The 16,233-nt window shown below is 36.4% G+C and overlaps 1 protein-coding gene across 7 annotated transcripts in view; it reads right to left on the bottom strand.

Annotated features, from left to right (window-relative positions):
* The window catches only part of FAM172A (family with sequence similarity 172 member A), a 466,743-nt gene that overhangs the window by 55,709 nt on the left and 394,801 nt on the right, over positions 1–16,233 (bottom strand). Inside the window, exon 11 of one of the 7 annotated variants that reach the window (XM_036925694.2) lies at positions 3,411–4,919. The exons of the other annotated variants lie outside the window; for them this stretch is intronic. Coding sequence (XP_036781589.1) covers positions 4,891–4,919 — 29 coding nt within the window. The 3' untranslated portion in view covers positions 3,411–4,890. Of the gene's footprint in view, positions 1–3,410; positions 4,920–16,233 lie in introns of those variants that run through there. 7 annotated transcript variants of the gene reach the window in all.

Genomic DNA, 16,233 nt, shown 5'->3' with positions numbered 1-16,233 from the left:
ATTTGTGCAGAGAAAACTCCCTGCCTCAATTTAAATGAGAAACAGTTATAACATATCCCCTATGCGCTGTTTGCAATTTATAATTTATGTCACTTGGTTCGAACGCACTGCTTTCTACAGTCATCTGCTAAGTAATATGATTAGCATGTGAATATTGTAATACTCTGCTTCCCAACACAGTACAATTTAGTATATTTTTATTTTCATTTGTACTTTTCACTTTCTAATAACAATCTGAACTCTAATTAAAGCAATGGGAAACAGAAGTCATATGCCCCACCCTTGATAATATGAAAATGATTATTATTTTAAAAATTGCTACAATTGAACTTATTAAATCCCATTCTTGCCTGGTTACCCACTGGTTAGGTTACAGTTGTTCATGATCCTATGACAGATCGTTCCACTAAAGAAAAACTACATGTCCTGGTCCCAGTTGACATGGCGAACAAACTTTCATAGCATGTGCTCACTCTCTAAAATGGTGGTACTAATTAGAAGATATAAACTCATGCTGAGACATGATATGAATCGGTTTTATGCATCCAGTAAGCTCACAGCAGTACTAGATTTATACTGTTGTTGCTTTAAACTAACACAACACAGAAAGATCAATATCTAAATATGTACAATAAGAAAGCAAAAGCGATCCAGTTGAAGAAAACAAAACCTCAGCTCCTCATTTTCAGTTTCACTTCTAAAATGTTTCCTGTGCACTTAGAGGTTGCCCGGCACTTCTCTCCCATATGTTTACCTAACTTAAATTCCTCAAACATGAATTTCAAGTACCAGATAGCACAGCTGTATGTTTTGACATCCATGGTGAAAATGAGCAGAAAATCTAACTGTTCCATATCAAGAAGTATTTTTACTAGTGCTAATGTGCCTTAAATACCTTGTTCCACAGATGAGTGGCCTGGCACCTGCTGCATGAGAAATAGCCAATTACTGTTCAGTGTCTCTAATTTTCTGATTCAATTAGCATGCTTCAGAGCTTTCCAGTTTAATTGCAAACTACTTCACAGTTAGCTCTCTGATTAATCATTGCCCATCTGCAAGCCATCGGAAAACTTAGTGGAACAAATTTGTGTACTTTGGAATGCTGGGAGCTTAGCAAATCAAACTTGTTTTGGTATATAAAGCTTTAATTTTGTTTGCCCTTTTCAGCTGCACTTGTAAGAAGCTCTGTACTGATTAAACAGGAAGTCCGGACAATAATATGCTACATTATGCATATAATTACTGTAAATACAACCGAGATTGTAGAAACATCATTTAAGGTTAGGCACTAACATGAATGGAGAAGGAGGTCAAGAAAACACATTTGGAATCAATTTCTTTCCATTATGGTCAAATGTAGTATCAAGGAAAAAAAAAGCTGTGTGACACACAGTGATGTCATTACAGCACCTGTTTCCCTGAAGGCATTTTAAATTCTGGCTTTTCATGTACTCATAAAATCTTTCTTGTTATTTAATTAGTAGAGTACTAAGTTTTATAAGCTTTGTTTACAAAACATATATTAGGGATTTTAAAGCAAACCGGCACCACATTGTTTATGTTTCATTTTCCAAGCTTTCTTGCTGGTCCGCCAAACATATGAATGATAATGTCAGAAAACAAAACTGTTTTAATAGAGCTCTGGTGGGAGTTCAGATTATATCTTAACCCATAATCATGATTTCTCCATTTTGAACAACGAAACAGGAATCGCATATTTTGTTCACTCCTACAAACAAATGCCACAGAGGAGGGGATTCCACATTATATAAGGAAGGAGGGTCTATTTGTAACATGAGTACTGAAGTCCTTTCCAAATCTCAGTTTCTCTGGTTCACATTTTATACAATTTGGAATTATTCTAATAATCTTTCAAAAGCTTCTAAATACATCTACTACATAAAGAGCTTTTATTTCCAAGCCTAAAGTGTAAGCTCAGGAGGGCAGGGACTGTGTATCTGGCTCACCACTCTATCTCCAGTGCCTCAAGGAGGGCCTGCACATTCTTGGCGCTCAATTATCTTTTGGATAAATGAAATGAAAGCATGATGGGTTCTGAATTTTCCACATCATATCACAGCGCCAGGTTGGACACTGTGTTTTCCTTCTGTAACCTCAACAGGGTGCAGTCATCTCATTAAGATATTGACAAATGTCATCATTCTGTAAATATTTGGCTAAAAGAATAATACAGATAGAAGAGTGCTTTGCTAATTAGGGTGTCCTGCAATGACTTGTTGTTAACAACAAACAACAAAAAGTAGAATTTCTCCTCCTTGAAGAAGATCCTTAACATGGTACAGAAATGTCCAAAAGCTGAAAATTAAAACCCTCTGATAGTTGTAAAATAACATTAAATTGGAGAAACATTAGACACACAAAAAATCAAGATTCCATGAGCTCTCTAATAGTTCCTATTCTGTCTCTGTTAAGGGCTGTAAAACTCAAGTGGGCTGACTTCAAGCTTCTCTGAACTTCATAGGCAGCCAATGTAAGAAATGCTGAGAGGCGTAATCTGATCACAGCAGCCCTGGCAAGTGAGCAGGCACGCTGCCACGTTCTGCTGCCCACGAGCAGGGAAGCACGGCTGGAATCCCCACTAAGATCAAATTACAAAATAATCAAGCTTTGTGGCCAGGCGGGCACAAAAGGCTATTGTGGGGTCATGATATAAATTAGGGACTAGCTTGGGCAAAACTGGGCAGTCAAAAATAACGTTTTTTTGTACCACTCTTACAGCATGGTTCTTTACAGAAAATAAACTATTAATCATGTTCAGTTTTTTAATTCAGGAGAGGGCAAATGGCTCTCTCCACACAAGCCCCCACCAATTGAGCCTTATGTTTAGAGATAAGCAATTAAAACCCACACATCAAAGAAAAACAATGAGCTATCCAAAATGGAATTTAGCCAAGGAGAGACAAACTGGGCCTTGGTCCCTGTCCTGGGGTTTTCATTCCTACCTCTACCTCTTACCCACTGTGCAGCCGAATGTCTTTGTGTATCAGAGAGTAATGATGGAACAACCGAGTGGATAATGAATGAAAATGATTGCCAAAGCACACTGAAAATGCTGAAAGGACCCAAATATGATTTGAGAGGGTGGCACATCTTGGGCTAAGAGAGCCATTTCCAGAAATAATCCCATTATGCAAAAAGAGCAGAAAACTCTTTGGGAAGCTGGCTGATATAGATGGCTCTAATATGGCACCCAAATCCAGGAAATGATATTTTACAGGGAAGTGCTAACTTTTGTATATGGTTCCCAAAGCAGAACCTGCTCTAGAAATTACATTTTAGTTCCTGAGAAGTTTCAGCATGATGGTCTGTGCTGTACTAAATATGAAAAGACAACGAAATTACAGAGTACAGTTACCCTTTCAACAGCAGAAAAATATAAAAATCAGGGTGGCAATTTCAGAGGACAAGAGCAGAACTTAGGGAACCACCATTTGGCAAAATTTGCTGGGGCACCCATAATCAAGGTGGGCACGAGAACTGTTTCAAAGACAACAAACAAACAAAAATCTAAATGCAGTACAACCAAGGCTTCTTGGTAAACCACAGCAGCAGGCACACCAGAAAATCAGTGGCAAGCCATTTTGTAAACACTTCCAACAGGGGCTTCAAAGAAACACGTCAGGTGGCCCAGTGTGAACTGAGGGCCATGTGTTGGTTTTTCACTTGCACCCCCGACGCACAGATGAATTACCATCAGTAATACCCTTCTTATCCATAAAAGCAATATACCTGCTTGCACACAAATCCAGAGCCTTTTTAACTTTTAAAAGGCAAAGCGTAAGTAACTGCAAAGTTCACAAGAATTTTTTAAAAATGAAAATAAAGGCAAAAAGTAGTTGCTTTTAGATGGGAAATCTTAGGAGTGATATGAAATTTAACATCTACTGTACTTTAAGCCTGTATCTTATTGATAATTTAAAATTATAATTAGTGTTCTTGGGACTGAATGCTACACAGAAAACTAAATATGCACATATGTATGAGATGTGAGATGCTGCTGCAGGAGAGAAATACCCTATTTTTAAAGTAAAAAAAAAAAAATTCCTACTGAAGTCTGTCCTTTCATTTATATGTCTCATGTAAATTACAGAGAATTTTAAATCTTCAACATGTTGAAAATGGCCAGGTCTCATGGCACGTCTCCTTTACTATCTTCCTTTTTCTCACTTGGCCATTACAATGGAGACTTTCTAGAGATATTTAGGGATTAAAAATTATATACTTTGAATTGAACCAAGAAATGACCACTAGAAAAAATTAATTTTTATTTATATAATCTGGTAAAAATATAATTTTTCTATTTGAAAGGCATTTTCTTATGCAGTAACACCACAAAAATAGCTTAAGTTTAAAATAGTGGATTTCCCATATGGTTAGTCCACAGCAAGATAAAGTTGTAAATGAGGGGACTATGTGAAGAAAACATAAAAAAGCCTTAAGGGCATGTAGAAAAAATGTGATATTGTGTGATTTATATACACAACTTTGTTCCACAAAATTCAAAGAGAAAAACTTAATATGTCATAATTTAAATTGTATTGCACATCAAGCATTCCTGATCACGTATTTAACTCTAGGATGCATAACTCAATTTAGAGCATAATGTGGGAGAGGAGTTAGTAAGAACCTAACCTTTTGCATTTCTTGACTTTTTTGGGCTTGTGGTAATGTTGTATTTATAGAGATTCTACACTTACAAATTTAAGTCTTGAAATGTCAGAAAAATCCCAAAGCTGAGATCTCACAGAAGGTGATTTTTAACAGTCCTTAAAAGTAAAGACTTTATGATCTTCTGACAACTGGAGCTTTCACATTTTAAGATTTAAAATTTTCAGTCCTAATATTACATAAGCACACACATTGGTACATTTATGAAGATTCCATCATCTTTGATAAACCTGAAAAGAAGAGAAAGATAAGAAAATAGAAAAAGTTGTGAAGTCCAGGAATATTATATAAGTACAAATATAAAGAGGTAAATACTTAAAAAGTCTTCTGTATTTAAAGTGGGCCCTCATACAAATATATTCCCAGTGTAAAGAAATCAAAGCTGATTTTTTATTATTTATAATAATAAAAAATGGAGATCTCCTAGTATTTTCGAGTTGGTTCTTGGGTGAGAAAAAAGAGGCCTAGAGAGGTTAGCAATATGATCAAGATCATATTGCTAGTTGTTTTTGTGGTTGTATCTAGAATATACCAGGTCTCTTGTCTCCACATTTCTTTACCATTGAGCTAAAATTTTATACATAGTTCTTCAACTTCACTTAGTTTTAATGTATCTTCCCTGCTACCATCTGTGTAACCACAGGCAAGTAACAAACTCTAGTTTTCTTATTACTTTGAATTCAGCAAATATTTTTCTACCACCTACTATGAGCCAGAGGTAGAGATTACAAAGATGCTAAGACATAGGTTAATCTTATTCTTGGGTATTTTATGATTTATTGAGGGAGAGAGGATTGGTAAACAAGTATCATTAAAGGCAATACTTAATTTGATTAGAAGGGTGTCAAAGTCATGTGACATTCAGTTTCTGATCATCAAAATTAAGGATAGGGTCTGGACTAAATGATGTCTAAGTCCCTTTCTAAAAAAATTTGAGTTTCATTTTTTCCCCTCTACTCTTATTCTTTCTTTGATAGAATTCTTAATAAGTTGGTAATTGATATGAACAAAATTTCTAAATATTGAATGATTTCAGTAGAATGCAATGATATGTTTATGAACAGATAACACAAAGAACAAAGTTTTTTATGTGCAAATAAGTTTTTGAAATTATGGATTTGGTATAGGCCTTTAATGTGTTAATGTGCATTGTAACTCCAAGAGGAAAATTTAATATGCAATGTTTCCTTTTTTCATTAAGAAAAAATCCCCCCAAAAGGAGCTTTTATTATTATCTCTATATCTCAAACTCAGTATCCCAAGAAGCACAGTTTGGGTACCAGTAGCCCCAAACTCCTGTAATAGTCTCTCAGTGGTTCTCTCCACCAACCCATCCTGCACATGCAGTGGCTTGTTTATCTGCCAAAAATGTTGCTTTCACTGCGATTCCCTGTTCAAAAACCTTGATTCCGTATAAAGTTCTAACTCCTCAGATCCTCTAGATGCTGCTTGTACCTTCCTCTTCCACTTTCTCTCTAACAATTTCCCTAAATAAATCCAGCTAAAATGTCAGTGAATTTCTGTCTTGGATCCCACTACTTTTCTTTGCCTAAAATGACTTCCTCTCTCTCCTAAATTATTGATAACTTCTCTGATAAAACCCAGCTCAGGCTCTATCATCTCAATAAATGAACATAGTATGCAAGCCCTGACCTTGTTACCCGAACCACTTTTTATAGAACTATTATGATCTCCTCTCTTTATTGGTATTTATCTTTTATGTATGTATTTTATGCCTCTTTTGGTTCCATTGTGTGAGCTCACTGAGGCCAGGCACAGGCCTTACATGCCAAAATTTAGCGCATCCTCTTGTACCTAATACCATTTTAGATGATGGTAATGGCGAGACTATTGGTGACAAAGTAAAAAACAGAGAAAGACCTAAACTAGGAGCCCAATGTCCACTTACAACTGCGTACATAGTGCTTACAAAAATATTAACTGATTTTTCCAAATGTTAGATGGTAACTTTGAATGTTGACCTATTTTAAATGTATGATATAGTTGAAATATCTGTTAACTATTAAAACTAAACTATTCAATATTTTCTTAATATAAATACTCAAATAGCTTCAGATTATTACACATAAAGGAATAGTTTTAGTTCCAAAGGTTATTTCTACCCTAATGAAGAAATTTTAAATATGGAAGGCAATCCAGTAACAAATATTTAAAGAGATCATTTATTGTCACTGATCAATTAATTTGATAAAACAGCAAGGTACTTAGAGTTTTCTTAATTGTAGACCATGGTGTAACTGTTTTTTGGTGAACATTCTTCACAACTGATTTTGTGTGTTTATTGGAAAAATGTGTTGCACAGTAATATTTGGCACTGCAATTATGAATTATTCTGAAATTTGGATAAAATTTTACCTCAAATGACACAGGGCTTCTCACTCATGAAACATTCTCAGTTTCAGATATAAATTTTCCCTTTTTAGCAACGGAAAGTTATTGAATAAGTTTTGATTAAACAAAAAGTTTTTTAAAAGTAAGATACACAATTTTAACCACAGATGAAAATGAACTCCTTTTAAGTATAAAAAGAACACTGCCCTTTCTGAATATCTGAATATACAGTGTTTATTATTATCAATGTGTTGTACTTAATAGTTTTGTAATTCTTGTAAATGTAACTAATTAATTATTTCTATTACTTGCATTAGGACATGTACATTTTCTTCCTGTTTTTTTAACCCTGGGAAGATTTGGAAGATACGAGCCAGGACAGCAGTGACCTTGTTGGTCTGTACTGTACCCCTGGGGACTAGGACTCCATGTGGCACATAACAGATAATAACTGTTTGTTAAATAAATAGGTTGCCAGAGTATATGTTCCATGGGGAAAAGGAATATATTTGACAATTTATTAAAAATCTGGCCTTCGGATTCAGATGTGTAGTGTTTGAATTCGGATTGCCCTATTTATTACCTGTGAGACCTCTCAAAACCTGTTTCTTCACCTGCAAAATGGACTAGAAATAGCACCTGCCTCATACAGTTACTGAGAGGATTAATTCACATAAATACTTCACAGAGGGAGCATGCAAAACACGTTAGCTGCTGTTATCATCTTCTTCTTCATTTGTCTCATTTGCCACTCATCTCCTGTTTGAAGCATGTAGCATATGATCAGCAAATATTTGTTAAGTGAAGAAATGAATCAATGAAGTGCAGCTGTATCTGCACACACAAATAGGTTTCACTACCGTCAGTATAATATTAGGCAAGATTCAGACAAATAGTAGTTCTAAAAAAACCATGGCAATAAAAGTGAGTATGACTGAATTACTTTTATTTGAAGCTGCTGTTTGGAGATCTCATCACCAAGTCCTATCATTCATTATTCTTTGGAGAAAAGGTGCTCTTTTTATTTCCTTTTTGGAACTTTTGGTAGTGCCTAGCACAGGGGTTTGTATCACTTACAAAAAAATATATATTTTGCAGCAAGCACATAAGGTAAAATTTGAAAACCAATGAACATAGATTACAGAATGGGTAAATGTTAGAATTCTCATAATATTTAACTACATTATCTTAACAAATCCAGTTTGCAGCATTTATATTTCTTGCAGTGTTGTTATACATTGAAGTGTCATAGTGAGAATCATTACTTCTACACTTTCTAACTGAAAATGACAGGAAAAAATTATGTAAATAGCAACTAAAGAGTTATATTTCTGTGAACTGCTTCATTGTGAGTGGACACTAAAAGTAAGTCTCAGGTTGTGTGGCTTTGAAATGTTTATTTTCTCATTGACTTCAATCATTTTATCTTATATTTATAATATTTCCTATTAGCAATGTCCTATACTAAATAGTACTGATTAGTTTTCTTATTTATTTTGAGCTTCCCTAAAGAAAGATGCTGATTATAGAGCAGCCTTATTATATTTGTATTGTTTGTTCTTTTGTAATTTCTAAAAATGAACATGAACTTGAGCAGCAAACAGTTTAGTTTTTTAAAATTAAGACAAGATGAATATCAAGTAATTATTTTAATTGGGTGAAGAAAAGAAGGAAAGACTCAGAGAAGAGTTAATCTTCAATTCCTCCATTTACTTGTGTACATTTTTTGTGCAGTCACTTTGTTTCTGCTGTTCTTCAGACTGAGAACAAAAATTAAAAAACTTATCAAATATCCATAAATCTTTATCCTTTTCATTACATCATTTCCCACAAAATACTGAAAAAAACCCCTGCAGGTTCTACAAGCTGAAGTCAGTGGTTCTCAACTGTCAGCATGTACACTGAAGACTAACCAGGGTACTTTTTAAAAACGCAGATTCTTGGGCTTACCCAGGATTTACTTCTGATCTCTGGGGGAGTGACACAGCAATCTTAATGAGGAAATGTGTCAAGGCGAGAGGAAAGAGAACTAACTAGCATTTGTTTCTATCTAAAATGTTTTAACTTCTTTCTCATTTCTTCTTTCCTTCTTTGCCTTTTTCCCCCTTTCCCCAGGCTTGAATATGGGCTCTAATTGCTTCTCAGATGCATTTCCAACCTTCTTGGGGATTCCAGAAACAAGCCCACTCTGAGGCTGCTGGTCATTTTTATACTGGTCCAGGGTCGTTTAAGTTCTAAACCATAAACTTTAAAGGAGCACTAAACAAACAGCAATGTTAAAACATATAAATAAATCACTTCCCTCTAATATCATAAAAATTGCTATAATGCATTGACCACTAATATGTTGTAGGCACTTAGCTAAGTACTTTACATACATATCAGTTGCTTTAACATATCAAAACCCTCCAATTATGAATACTTCATCAGAAGCAAGAGGCCCGATGGTTCTGATCCAGACATTGCTACTGATTTCTAATTAACTGACTTTTTATTCTTTAGCAGTTGGGAATGAATCCCTTAAAGACAAATGAAGGTGGCCAAAAGGGTTGGTGAGAGAAGACCCAGATGTTCAAAAGATGTTTTTCTTCATTCAAGTCCAACTATACTCTTGGGGAACTCCAACACTCACATGAATAATCTATCCAATACTCTCACCTCTCCATTCCTTGATGTTCAGTGACCTTTTCCACTCCACTTCAACTACTCATTCTTCATGTTTAACTCTGGTCATTGCAGCACTCTTCTGCAATAATAAATTTCCTTTCCCCTAATTTGACCCCAACGTGCTATCTTTCTAACCATCTTAATCAAATAATCCCCCTTTCCAACCTTAAAAAAATCTTACAGGGATTCCAGCCCATTCGCTCTCCTTTTTCACTAGCCTCTCTCAGTTTTCACTTCCCTCCCTAACTGTTTAGAGTCTATGGTCCAACAGGCGATATGTTTTCCTAAAATGCCTTGTTCCATTGTCCATGATTGCACTTGCCTGGAAAACTCCTATGTCAGATGAGCCCTTTGGACTGGCTTCTCGCTGGCTAAGAGATCACTGGCCCTATACACAAATCACCGTCAACGACACTGGGCCCTCAGCATTGTTCAGCCGTTGTACTCTGTAATCCTTGACAGCTCTCCAGATGTTATGATTTAAACATTTAAAAAGATCATAAAGGCACTAAAAGAAAATACAAGAGAATGCATGTGTAATTGTGGGGGGACTTGAGGAACGGCAGCCAGGCCAGAAACTAAATAAAAAAATGGCTGATATTTTTGGCTCCATAAAAATGTAAAACTCCGGTACGGAAAAAAAAAAAAAAATTCCAGAAGCAAATTAGAAAGATAAAAGGCAAACTGGGCAAAAATATAACACACATAACAAGGATTTCTATCCATCCTTTCTAAAGTACTACCAATCAATAAGGAAATAACAAAGATTCAACAGAAAGACCCTTTTATAAGATAAAAATAAATGGACAATAATTACATAAAAATATATTCAACCTTTCTCCTTATCCAGTAAACACGAATTTAAATGAGGTTTTTTTCTTTTTGTAGATTAGCAATGATTAAAATGGTAACACTGTGACTTTTTCAGTATCCTTTAGAGCTTTAATAGCCTGTGGCACTGCTGACCACTGCTCTGGCTCAGAGCATTCTCTTTCCCTGGCTTGCACATTTTAAAAAAATTTTTTTATTTTGTTATCATTAATCTACAATTACATGAAGAACATTATGTTTACTAGGCTCCTCCCTTCACCAAGTCCCCCCCCCATTACAGTCCCTGTCCATCAGCATAGTAAGATGCTGTAGAATCACTACTTGTCTTCTCTGTGTTGCACAGCCCTCCCCATGCTCCCCACTACATGCTAATCATAATATCCCCTTTTGTTTTCCCCGCCCTTATCCCTCTCTTCCCACCCATCCTCCCCAGTCCCTTTCCCTTTGGTAACTGTCAGTCCATTCTTGGGTTCTGTGATTCTGCTGCTGTTTTGTTCCTTCAGTTTTCCTTTGTTCTTATACTCCACATATGAGTGAAATCATTTGGTACCTGTCTTTCTCTGCCTGGCTTATTTCACTGAGCATAATACCCTCTAGTTCCATCCATGTTGTTGCAAATGGTAGGATTTGTTTTCTTCTTATGGCTGAGTAATATTCCATTGTGTATATGTACCACATCTTCTTTATCCATTCATCTACTGATGGACATTTAGGTTGCTTCCATTTCTTGGCTATTGTAAATACTGCTGCGATAAACATAGGGATGCATATGTCTTTTCAAACTAGGCTCCTGCATTCTTAGGGTAAAGTCCTAGAAGTGGAATTCCTAGGTCAAATGGTATGTCTATTTTGACCTTTTTGAGGAACCTCCATACTGCTTTCCACAATGGTTGAACTAATTTACATTCCCACCAGCAGTGTAGGAGGGTTCCCCTTTCTCCACAACCTCGCCAACATGCGTTGTAGTTTGTATTTTGGATGGTGGCGATCCTTACTGGTGTGAGGTGATATCTCATTGTGGTTTTAATTTGCATTTCTCTGATGACAAGTGATGTGGAGCATCTTTTCATGTGTCTGTTGGCAGAATGAATTTCTTCTTTTGAGAACAGTCTGTTCAGCTCCTCTGCCCATTTTTTAATTGGATTATTTGCTTTTGGTTTGTTGAGGTGGATGAGATCTTTATTTATTTTGGATGTCAACCCTTTATTGGATCTGTCATTTATGAGTATATTCTCCCATACTGTAGGGAACCTTTTTGTTCTATTGATGGTGTCCTTTGCTGTACAGAAGCTTTTCAGCTTGATGTAGTCCCACTTGTTCATTTTTGCTTTTGTTTGCCTTTCCCAGGGAGATACATTCATGAAGAAGTCACTCATGTTTATGTCCAAGAGATTTTTGCCTAAGGTTTTTTCCAGGAGTTTTATGGTTTCATGATTTACATTGAGGTCTTTGATCCATTTCAAATTTACTTTTGTGTATGGGGTTAGACAGTGATCCAGTTTCATTCTCTTACATGTAGCTGTCCAGTTTTGCTAGCACCATCTGTTGAAGAGACTGTCATTTCCCCATTGTATGTCCATGGCTCCTTTTTCGTGTATTAATTGACCATATATGTTTGGGTTAATGTCTGCAGTCTCGATTCTGTTCCACTGGTCTGTGGCTCTGTTCGTGTGCCAGTACCAAATTGTCTTGATTTCTGTGGCTTTGTAGTAGAGCTTGAAGTTGGGGAGCGAGATATCCCCCACTTCATTCTTCCTTCTCAGGATTGCTTTGGCTATTCTGGGTCTTTGGTGTTTCCATATGAATTTTTGAACTATTTGTTCCAGTTCGTTGAAGAATGTTGTTGGTAATTTGATAAGGATTGCATCAAATCTGTATATTGCTTTGGGCAGATGGCCATTTTGATGATATTAATTCTTCCTAGCCAAGAGCATGGGATGAGTTTCCATTTGTTAGTGTCCTCTTTAATTTCTCTTATGAGTGTCTTATAGTTTTCAGGGTATAGGTCTTTCACTTCCTTGGTTAGGTATATTCCTAGGTATTTTATTCTTTTTGATGCAATTGTGAATGGAATTGTTTTCCTGATTTCTCTTTCTGTTGGTTCATTGTTAGTGTATAGGAAAGCCACAGATTCCTGTGTGTTAATTTTGTATCCTATAACTTTGCTGTATTCCGATATCAGTTCTAGTAGTTTTGGAGTGGAGTCTTTAGGGTTTTTTATGTACAGTATCATGTCATCTGCAAGTAGTGAAAGTTTAACTTCTTCTTTACCAATTTGGATTGGTTGTATTTCTTTGTTTTGTCTAATTGCTGTGGGTAGGACCTCCAGTACTATGTTGAATAAAAGTGGGGAGAGTGGGCATCCCTGTCTTGTTCCTGATCTCAGAGGAAAAGCTTTCAGCTTCTCACTGTTCAGTATGATGTTGGCTGTGGGTTTATCATATATGGCCTTTATTATGTTGAGGTACTTGCCCTCTATACCCATTTTGCTGAGAGTTTTTATCATGAAAGGATGTTGAATTTTGTCAAATGCTTTTTCAGCATCTATGGAGATGATCATGTGGTTTTTGTCTTTCTTTTTGTTGATGTGGTGGATGATGTTGATGGATTTTTGAATGTTGTACCATCCTTGCATCCCTGGGATGAATCCCACTTGGTCATGGTGTATGCTCCTTTTGATGTATTTTTGAATTGGGTTTGCTAATATTTTGTTGAGTATTTTTGCATCTACATTCATCAGGGATATTGCTCTGTAATTTTCTTTTTTGGTGCGGTCTTTGCCTGGTTTTGGTATTAGGGTAATGTTGGCTTCATAGAATGAGTTTGGGAGTATTCCTTCCTCTTTTATTTTTTGGAAAACTTTAAGGAGAATGGGTATTATGTCTTCTCTGTATGTCTGATAAAATTCCGAGGTAAATCCATCTGGCCTGGGGGTTTTTATTCCTGGGTAGTTTTTTGATTACTGGTTCAATTTCTTTTCTGGTAATTGGTTTGTTTAGATTTTGTGTTTCTTCTTGGTCATTCTTGGAAGGTTGTATTTTTCTAAGATGTTGTCCATTTCTTCTAGGTTTTCCAGCTTGTTAGCATATAGGTTTTCATAGTATTCTCTAATAATTCTTTGTATTTCTATGGGGTCCGTCATGATTTTTGCTTTCTCATTTCTGATTCTGTTGATGTGTGTTGATTCTCTTTTTCTCTTAATAAGTCTGGCTAGAGGCTTATCTATTTTGTTTATTTTCTCAAAGAACCAGCTCTTGGTTTCACTGATTTTTTTCTATTGTTTTATTCTTCTCAATTTAATTTATTTCTTCTCTGATCTTTATTAGGTCCCTCCTTCTGCTGACTTTAGGCCTCATTTGTTCTTCTTTTTTCAATTTCGATAATTGTGATGTTAGACTATTCATTTGGGATTGTTCTTCCTTCTTTAGATGTGCCTGGATTGCTATATACTTTCCTCTTAAGACTGCTTTCGCTGTGTCCCACAGAAGTTGGGGCTTTGTGTTGTTGTTGTCATTTGTTTCCATATATTGCTGGATCTCCATTTTAATTTGGTTGTTGATCCATTGACTATTTAGGAGCATGTTGTTAAGCCTCCATGTGTTTGTGAGCCTTTTGCTTTCTTTGTACAGTTTATTTCTAGTTTTATACCTGTGTGGTCTGAAAAGTTGGTTGGTAGAATTTCAATCTTTTGGAATTTACTAAGGCTCTTTTTGTGAGCTAGTATGTGGTCTATTCTGGAGAATGTTCCATGTGCACTTGAGAAGAATGTGTATCCTGTTGCTTTTGGATGTAGAGTTCTGTAGATGTCTATTAGGTCCATCTGTTCTAGTGTGTTGTTCAGTGCCTCTGTGTCCTTATTTTCTGTCTGGTGGATCTATCCTTTGGAGTGAGTAGTGTGTTGAAGCCCCTAAAATGAATGCACTGCATTATATTTCCTCCTTTTATTCTGTTAGTATTTGTTTCACATATGCTGGTGCTCCTGTGTTGGGTGTATATATATTTATAATGGTTATATCCTCTTGTTGGACTGAGCCCTTTATCATTATGTAATGTCCTTCTTTATCTCTTGTGACTTTCTTTGTTTTGAAGTCTATTTTGTCTGATACTAGTACTGCAACACCTGCTTTTTTCTCCCTGTTGTTTGCATGGAATATGTTTTTCCATCCCTTGACTTTTAGTCTGTGCATGTCTTTGGGTTTGAGGTGAGTCTCTTGTAAGCAGCATATAGATGGGTCTTGCTTTTTTATCCATTTTATTACTCTGTGTCTTTGGATTGGTGCATTAAGTCCATTTACATTTAGGGTGATTATTGAAAGATATGTACTTATTGCCATTGCAGGCTTTAGATTTGTGGTTACCAAAGGTTCAAGGTTAGCTTCTTTAGTATCTTACTGCCTAACTTAACTTGCTTATTGAGCTATTATAGACACTGTCTGGTGATTCTTTATTTCTCTCCCTTCTTATTCCTCCTTCTCCATTCTTTATATGTTGGTTGTTTTATTCTGTGCTCTTTTGTGTTTCCTTTAACTGCTTTTGTGGGTAGTTGATTTTATTTTTTGCCTTTAGTTAGTATTTGGTTGGTCAGCTTTCTTTGCTGTGATTTTATTTTCTCTGGTGACATCTGTTTAGCCTTAGAAGTGCTCTCATCTAGAGCAGTCCCTCTAAAATAACGTGTAGAGGTGGTTTGTGGGAGGCAAATTCCCTCAACTTTTGCTTGTCTGGGAATTGGTTAATCCCTCCTTCATATTTAAATGATAATTGTTCTGGATACAGTATTCTTGGTTCAAGGCCCTTCTGTTTAATTGCATTAAATATATCATGCCATTCTCTTCTGGCCTGTAAGGTTTCTGTTGAGAAGTCTGATGATAGGCAGGTGGGTTTTCCTTTGTAGGTGACCTTTTTCCTCTCTCTCGCTGCCTTTAAAACTCTGTCCTTGTCCTTGGTCTTTGCCATTTTAAGTTTTATGTGTCTTGGTGTTGTCCTTCTCAGGTCCCTTCTGTTGGGAGTTCTGTGTACTTCTGTGGTCTGAACGATTATTTCTCCCCCAGTTTGGGGAAGTTTTCAGCAATTATTTCTTCAAACACCCTTTCGATCCCTTTTTCTCTCTCTTCTTCTTCTGGTACCCCTATAATGCTAATATTGTTTCATTTGGATTGGTCACACAGTTCCCTTAATATTGATTCATTACTGGAGATCCTTTTATCTCTCTCTGCATCAGCTCCTATGTGTTCCTGTTCTCTGGTTTCTATTCCATCAATGGCCTCTTGCATCTTATCTATTCTGCTTATGAATCCTTCCAGAGATTGTTTCATTTCTGTAATCTCCCTCCAGATGTCATCCCTTAGCTCTTTTATATTTCTCTGCAGCTCCATCAGCATGGTTATGACCTTTATTTTGAATTCTTTTTCAGGGAGATTGGTTAGTTCTATCACCCCACATTCCCTCTCAGGGGTGGATGTGTGGGTTAGTCTGGTCTGTATCAAATGATTCTGCCTTTTCATGGCGATAGATGTAGTTGCGGGAAGGTGGAGCGTGTGTTGGCTGGGAGAATGTCCCTTCTTGCTGGTTTGTGGCCTTCCTCTCCTGGGAGAACAGCGACCTCTAGTGGCTTGTGCTGGGCAGCTACGTGCAGATGGGGTTTCTAATTCTTGCCCAGCCACTGTGAAAAAGCTCTGCCTTGCTGCCTCAGGCTGC

The sequence above is a fragment of the Manis pentadactyla genome, chromosome 2 (genome assembly GCF_030020395.1).
Source record: "Manis pentadactyla isolate mManPen7 chromosome 2, mManPen7.hap1, whole genome shotgun sequence".
Classification (NCBI taxonomy): Eukaryota; Metazoa; Chordata; class Mammalia; order Pholidota; family Manidae; genus Manis; species Manis pentadactyla.
Note: the sequence above shows the minus strand (reverse complement) of the source record. Positions and strands in the feature narration are given on the sequence as shown.